We start from the raw sequence: 8073 nt of genomic DNA on the forward strand, positions 1-8073 counted from the left end.
GGGTGTAGGTGTGAAGGGGCAGTTCAGAGTGGTTTTTGTGTGAGAAGAACTTTTATAAAGCCCTGATTCAGGCCAGCACTTGTACAGGCACAGTTACTCCCCTTCTTTGGCTGGGAGACTTGGCTGTATTTTGAAAGTCAAATGTGTGTCTTCTGTCACGCTTCTACAGCCCCTAGGATTATTCTGTCACTTTAAAGCAGCTATGTGCTTTGAAATACAACTGTGTATCTGGAATCTTTAAAACATGAGGGAAAGGCTTGTGGCTGGACTAAATAGCCTTTCCCAGCCTGCTCGTACTCGTCTCCCTGCTGCGCGAGTGGTGTCTGGGAGGAAAAGGGACTGGCCAGCAGTGGGTGGGAGGCAGAGGCTGGGTTAACCTTATCTATCTCCACCACTCATTTATCCTCTGTCATAGCAACAAGAGCAAACACTCACTTAGTTGCTACGGTTTCCCAGGGATAATGGGGTCTGGTGTGTGGAGCAGAGAGTAATTACACTCCCTCTTTGAGGGCACAGCGGCTGAAAGGGAAAACAGGCCAGCGCAGTACCTGGTGCACACTGGGAGTCCTGAGGGAGGTGACGCCCTCAAAGCAGGCGAGTTAATTACAGCAGCACCGCTCGGGTGGGAATTGGAAGCTTGTCTCTGGTCAATTGTTTAATTTTTATTTTTTAAATGGAGTATTTAAAAAAAATTTGCCTAATTAATTTCCTATAAAAACATGACGTAGACAAGAGCTGCTTAGCTGAAATAACCAGGCAAATGAAAACTGACCGGAGAGCTCCTTATGGGCCTGCACGGGACATTTCTGTATTTGCAGGGCTCTGAGGAATTCCTGCTTTGTGGGCACCTGTAATCAGCCCAGCTGCAGGAGGGCTCGTGCAGGCTGTGCTTTCGCTGCCGTGAGGAGCTGTTTTCTACCGCAATGACTGCCTCAGTGTCAACAAGACCCTTCAGGTTTGACTTTGATGTGGCCAAGGTAAAGTCAAAATGTGTTTGAGGTGGAGGAGTGGGGAAGGGACTTGGTGTAGTGAGATGACGCTAAAAGTGTACATGAGCTGAAAAGGCAAGCTGATAAACTTGGGATAGAAAAATGTTAAGCACGTTAAATGCAGAGCTACAGCCTGGCTCAGGGAGTGCATGATCCGGGAATCTCTGGAGGCTGGGAGGGGATTCTGGAAAAGTATTGCTGTGTAGTGCTCTGTTTTTACACTCTTTGTTACACATCTGCTCTTGGGGCTGATCGGATAGCAGGTACCATGCTCACTGAACCTTTGGCATGACCTGCTCTGTTATTAAAGATAAGTGATGTTCATGTTGCTCTTCTGCTGAGAAAACTGACCTTCTTCCACAGAAGAGTCTGAAATCCTTTGAAGAGCATCATGTCAAAGGGCTGTATCTGAGTACTGTCATCAGCCACGGCTGGATATGGCACACGGCAACCTTCTGCCATCGTGGTCACCGATGTAGTTGTAGTTGGTGCTGAATGTGCTGGTTGTTAGAATGCAGCTCAGCAGTACACCCAGAAACAGCTCCCACTGCTGTTCTGCTGCTGCATTGTAAAGGTGTGCACGATCCATGTCTCTGTGGTTGGTGGGGTGGTGTGGAAGGGTGCTCACCTCTACCCAGCCTGTGCCTGGGGGACGTGCTGCTGCGCGGCCAGCTGCAGCCCACCTTCAGCCTCCAGGCCAAGAACTGGGAGACAGCAGAAACAGCACTACCACAGAGCTGCAGGCAGAGATGTGCTCAGTTGTGCATCCTCCGAAATGCTTCTGGCCCCGTGCAAAGGATTGTCTCACTGCAGGGCACTGCTCCTTCCTTGCAGCACTTGCCTTAGCTTCTGTGCCAAGGGCAGCCAGGTGGCCTCAGATTTAATGAGGTTTTGTTTCACATGACTTCCTCCATCATAGGAAAGGAAAGAACAGGTGGAGGGTTTTTAAAGCAGGTCATAGAGTATCGATAAGAGCTCCCTTTTAATTCTTAATTCAAGGAAAAAAGCAGAATCCTGGAGTGGGAACAGTTACAGTTACAGTTCTTTCTGTAACACTAAGTACTTGTGCTTCCCTTTTATTCTGTATACAGTATACTTGCAGCAGGGCCAAGAGCTGAGGATTTCTCTTGCTCTCCTGCTGCTAGAGACTGCTTCTGCCCTTTGTTAGCTTGTTGAGAGGAGTCGGGGACAGGGAGGGGATGGCTGGGTGAGGTATGTGCTAGCTGGAGTATTTCTGGGAGAGAATGCAGTGGAGACTGACTGCCAGAGAGGGATATTTCACCACAGCCCATAGAAATGGCTCCCCAGGCTGGTGTGGTTTTGCTGTCTTGGTGTTTCTGATTAGGCTGATTCCACTACTTGTGGAAATGGATTATTATCTATGTCCTGTACATAGATAAAAGGAAGGAAGCTTCCAGCCTTCCAGATACTGCTACCATTTCTCTGGTGGTGTTCCCATGGCCATACAAGATACTCCTTTCCCTCCTGTCCTGCTCGTGCTCTTGTTTCTGCCCCAGCAGACTGTGGCCTGCAGTCCCATGCCATTCTTGCTTCCTTCTCCCAGGCAGCTGAGTCAAACCCCACTGGGCTCTTCCTTCAGAGGCAAGGATGCAAAGCCACCTGCAGTGCCAGTTTGCATTAGAGGGAGCAGCAGACACCCAGTGCTGCTGAAAGAAAATGCTCCTGTAAATATTTTGGGGAATAATCTATCTGAAGACTGTTTTGGGGTGTGATGGATCTCTAGGCTGTGTTTTGTTTTCCGTCTCTCTTTGCAGATGCTGCTCAGGGAATGGTGGAGAACAGGAAGCGTATGCTGAGTAACAAGAGGCAAAAGAGCATGACATTGCTTGTTTTTGCTCAGTCGTGCTGAGAAAAGCGCACTGTGGTATGAGGCTGGAGAATGTGTTTAGGTGTCTCCTGAGAAAAATGCTTGGCTGATGTGCTCTATTCTGACTTGCCTTCAGCTCTGTTGAAGCAGATGAAGCTCTGCAGAGGAGAGGCAGATGTATTCAGCACTGCTTTCCACCCTTGAAAGCACAGCTGCTGGCAAAGCAAACTCCTGCTCTGACCACACTATGGAGCTCATTTCCAGCTCCAGCTTTTATGCTAAACATCCCACAGCTGCCAAGTGCCGGTCACATCGATGTGGTTGTGTGTGTTGAGCCTTGCCAGTAGACATCAAGTGCGTGAGCTGTGCTATTCTTCAGGTGTGCATTAGTGGGAGGGAAGAGTATGTGGTGTATCTGAAGAGTAATTTAATATATGCATTTGTGTGGGGGGGGGTATGTGTGCATGTAATCCTGTAACAACACATCACAGGCTTGGAAAATAGCTGGAAAATCCTGGATCAGCCATTCTGTGTGAAATTGTAGCTTCTCTCTCCTTCTAACCCTGGCCTGAGGCTGAGTGCCTCTGTATTCTTTTGCTGTTAATGCTTGATTGCTCCCCAGTGTGTGAGCTGCTGTGGGCCATGTGTGAAGAAGATGAAAAGAGCAGGAGGTGTTCTGGGACAAATTGTGAATGCAAACCCACATCTTGTGTGGCGCTGAGCAGAGCGGGGAAAGTAGTTGGTAAACTGAAGATGCCAGGGTTCAAGGATTTCTTCTAGGGATGCTCCCTTTCAAAAGGGATCACCTTAACTGATCTAGTAATGGTTTAAAAAAAAGTGTGACAACTCTGTCTGTCCTTCCTATCTCAGCGCTCTTTCTATCTCCTCCGTGCCTCACTTTGCCGTGCAGTTGAACTGCGCTGCTGAGCACGACGCTGAATTGTTAGAGCCTTCACCCTACTTACACATCTGTCCCCTGCGCTAAAAGAAATCTGTGGTTTTTTGTGGGATTCCTCCTCTCCTGCCTCTTGTAAGCGCTGGTTTTCAGACTCTGTCCATAAACTGGATGGTCAGAGCGGAAGGAACTGGTTCATCATTTGTAACCATTTTGGCTCGCAAGGCTGATGTGGAGTTGGCAGGAGAGAGCTGTCGCTTCTCTAATGCGTGTTTCTGTGCTGGGGAGCGTGTGGCACGCGTGAGATCAGCCTGGGGAGACTGAGCTGGACCTGCATGAGCTCTGTGCCTGCCTATGTAAGGGACTAAGGCCATGCAGCCCGTGATGCCCCCATGCCTGGCACAGAAGCAGAGAGCTCTGTATGTCAGCAGGAGATAGGCATAAGTGCAGCACGCTGAATCGCGGGCACTGCTGGGGTGAGTGTGCTGTGCATTGAGACTGGAACATGTGTTTTCTTGGGAACTACTGCCCAGTTGGTAGGTGATGCACCTTGCCTGCTACTGTATCCGATTTGTGTTTGCCAAACAGTATTAAACACCTTATCTCTGCCCAGCAGGTATGGTTTCAAAGCTAGCAAGTGTCTGTTCTGGGGGAGGTAAGTATTAATACCTGGAAATTTATGCATTAGGGCTTGTGAGACACTTGCTCTGCTGGAAAGCAAATCCAGTTGCAGACAAGCCGGGTACATCAAGCCTAATTTTGCCTCCACTGAAATATTTTGGCTGTGTCTGTCCTTTGGTGCTTTCCATTCATCTGAGTTGCTGGTAGGACTCGGAACCGCTGAGCTGCAAAGTCTCTTTGGGGATACGTTTCTCCCCCGAGTGCGCGGAAGATGGCTCTTGCTGCCTTCACTGTTTGGTTCACGGTGAAGTTGTCATTGAACACAAGGAATCACGGGTGTGACCATGTTACAGGAGCTGCAGTAGGATTGCTGCTGCAAGAGGTGCTGTCTTAAACATCAGAGAATGCAAACAAGTTGCTATTGTAGGCTGCAGTTATAAATATCAGGCTATTATGGAGGCAGTTTTCATTAACGGAATGACTTGCCACTATTCATGCTGATTGTCGCGTGGGTTTTTGTTTGTTACCCCATTAAGAAGTTAAAAAAAGCAACTGTAGCTTCTTTGTGTCCTTTAGAGTGGCTTTCTCCGTCAGTACTGCAGCACTGGAGCTATAAAGGTGATGGGGCAGAGATTATTCTTGCAAACAGTGCTTTTCTCTAGTTTGAAATGAAAAATCAGAACTGACAGAGAGCCTCTGGCTTTTACTCAGAATACCATAAAATCTAAACTTCCAGCCTTGTCCTCAAGGTATTTGAAGGTGTTTATTGGCTTATATTTTACGAGGATGATGGTATGTTTTTATCACTGTCTGTGGGTGAGAGTCTGTCTGCTTCCACTGTGTGTGATGCTGGCAGATCACCTTTGGTGGTTGTTTTGCTTGCCAGGAGAGCGGCCCTTTGGGACAGTTAATGAGGCTGTACCAGGTGTTGCCCTGTGTTTTCTCAAGGGTGGGGTGGCAGCTGTGCTCAATGCTGGTGTTTGCTTCTTACAGGTGTGATCCCTGTCTCTCCTCCCCAGCCTGGTGCCATGGCTGACACAATTTTTGGCAGTGGGATGGGCCAGTGGGTGTGCCCCAATGACCGGCAGCTGGCACTGCGAGCCAAGTGAGTCCTCGCCACCTCCTTCTTCTCCTTCCAGCCTCAGCTCTGGCCTGAATGGTTCCCTGCTCTCTCTGGGGAGCACTGGCCCACCAGCCTCCACCACAGCCAAGTTGGGAGGCAGGAGTTTGCCTTTCACGCAAACCCTTCTGTACCCTGGAATTGCGCTGCATGGCTGGGACAGGAGCCTGCTAAGCTGGGGCTCGGTGCTTGGTTGCTGCTCCAAGCTGCCAGCCTGCAGTGGAGTTTGCAGCGAGGCTGGTGTGTGGCAGCAGTCCTTCCCTGAGTGAAAAGAAGGGCTTGGAGGCAGGTATCTCTGCAGCACCCTAAATATAATTGATAGCATCCCCCAGCTGCCAGCACTCTTTTGTTTTAGGAACTTGTCATTTGATCTCATTTTCCCCTGAAGTTGAATTACTGCATAACCTAAAGACAGAAGGGGTGGAGATGAGTCAAGCACTAGAATTGCATTTGCTTCTTGGATGCTTTCCTTCTCTGGCAGCTGGTGCTGTGCCACTGCTACCTCTGCTCTTGCGTGAACCTCTGGGGTCAGCCTACTGCAGAGTGCCAAAAAATAGGAGCTCACCCTGTGTCTGAGGGACCTGCCTAGGTGTGAACAGTGCTGGGAGTTGCCAAATTTGTATTTCCAGGCGTGCCCTGTGATTTGTGTATTTGAACTGAGGACCTGAGAAAAGTGTGACCTGAAAGGAGGAGGGTGTAGGTTTGGGAGTGTGTTTGGGAGTCTGCTGTTGGCATTTGTGATGTCTGGCATCAGTATGCATGTTGACTAGGGTACCCCCAGGATAGCCAGCCCTCGGTACACTGCTTTTCCTTATGGGCAGAGCCAAACAGGACTGAGGACATGGAGTGATAAAATACAAACTGGAGCAGAAAGGGAAGTGAGAGGACAGGGAGAGCCAGCACAGCACTCAGTGCTGCTGGAGTGCCGTGGTGATCTGGCCAGTGAGAAAAGACTCCCACTTTGGGTGTTAGCCAGAGAGAAGACTTCTCTTATGGATGCAGGCTCTGTGTGCCTGGCAGGTTTGGCCTGTGGGCAGGTCAAGGGTGTTTTGCTTTCCTTTCACAGCGTAATTCTTCTCTCCACCCCCTCCCACAGGCTCCAGACAGGCTGGTCGGTGCACACGTTCCAGACTGAGAAGCAGAGGAAGATGCAGGCGCTGAGCCCGCAGGAACTTGAGGTCATTCTGGAAGTCATCCGCAAGGCGGAGAAATTGGACATCATTGAGCAGCAGCGCATTGGGTACAGTCACGTTCATTTGTCCCCTTCCCTCAGAAGGAAAGGTCAGCGCAGATGGAGGAGTGGCTCTCCTGGCTGCCTGAGCTCAGCCTCCATCAGAGCATCCTCCTTAGGTCAGTTGTTTTCCTGTCCTGTGTTGCCTGTTTGGAGATGATGAGCATTGGGAAGGATGTGATGTTTGCCTTCTCCCCACCTCTCAAGCCTTTCTTGTGCTGCCTTTGAGCCTTGGGGCTTGCTGTTGTGGCAGCTACTGGCACAGTCCCTGGGAAAGGCAGCCTGTGCTGAGGCAGCTGCCCCAGTGGCTCTAGAAGAGGCCGAGCTGTGCAGCTACACTCACTGCTGGTGGACAGCATGGCTCAAACCGCTGCTGGCAGCATGGTCAGGTGCTCCCATCTGTGGCAGCCCCCTGGGATTTTGCTTGGAGCAGTGAATGAGTTTGTGTTCTAGTTGGCTGAGCCCTCTGGAAGGGGTTTGCTAGCTTGAATTATTTAATTTATGGGCTTCCTTCTGCTGTTGCAGATATTAATTTGCTTTCAGTTCTGCTGGAGGTCTGGTCTCAGCTGTGTCTGTGGCCATCCTACACTGGCTGCCTTTAAAGCCAGGGAGTTTGGCAGTCCTGCAGCATTTCCCAGCAGTGTTTTGTGTTGGTGAGACAGGAAACCCCAGTGACTCCCAGCTTGTGTCCAGCAGGCTCAGCTTCCTGCCCCTGCGCTTCGCTCTGTGTCTGTGCAGTGCACATTAGTGAGGGCTAATGAGAAGTGATGGTGATGTGATACATGGGAGACCAGCCCCAGAAGCAGCCAGCGACCCTGAGGGGCTGATCGTTCCTGTGTGGTTGTTGGTGTAGCTGCAGAAAGCGATAGCCTTGCTGTTTCCGTGCTGAAGCATTCTCTGAAATGCCTTTGTTAACTCCTGGGAGTTCTCTTGTGCTGAAGTCAAGGATCATAAATCCAGTCATGATGGCTCAGCCTGGCTGTGCTGCCTGACCTCGTCACCACAGGCAGTACCTCTTTCAAACAGACCTTGCCTTCCTCTCAGTGTGGGACTTGGTTGATGGGACATTAGTGCTAATGAGAATGGAGTTGCAGGGGTAGTGGGACTGCGTTTCCTCCCTGAGCCGCATGCACACGCATGGCTGCGGTTGGTTGCTGCCTCTGATAAATGGCCTGGCTGTTATCGTCCCCATCTACAAATGGATGCCTGAGGACTGCCAAGCAGTGATCTCATGACAGCGGCCTTGCTCTGCGTGCTTTCCACATCCTGCATCCTAATTGCTTATCCTGCCTGCCTTCCCCTTTGTGGTCCTGCTGCTATGGACATTGTGCATACGTATGTGCTTCCTGTCTTCCAAGTGACTTTTGACCGAAGCAGGGAACAGTTACT

The 8073-nt window shown here is 50.2% G+C and overlaps 1 protein-coding gene across 1 annotated transcript in view; it reads left to right on the plus strand.

Annotated features, from left to right (window-relative positions):
- The first annotated feature begins 5361 nt into the window (after positions 1–5361).
- The window catches only part of LOC104545726 (rab effector Noc2-like), a 31107-nt gene continuing 28395 nt past the window's right edge, over positions 5362–8073 (plus strand). Inside the window, exons 1-2 of the mRNA XM_010190931.1 lie at positions 5362–5438; positions 6550–6693. Coding sequence (XP_010189233.1) covers positions 5362–5438; positions 6550–6693 — 221 coding nt within the window. The remainder of the gene's footprint in view (positions 5439–6549; positions 6694–8073) is intronic.

This window comes from Mesitornis unicolor, unplaced genomic scaffold, assembly GCF_000695765.1.
Source record: "Mesitornis unicolor isolate BGI_N332 unplaced genomic scaffold, ASM69576v1 scaffold17068, whole genome shotgun sequence".
NCBI classification, from domain to species: Eukaryota; Metazoa; Chordata; class Aves; order Mesitornithiformes; family Mesitornithidae; genus Mesitornis; species Mesitornis unicolor.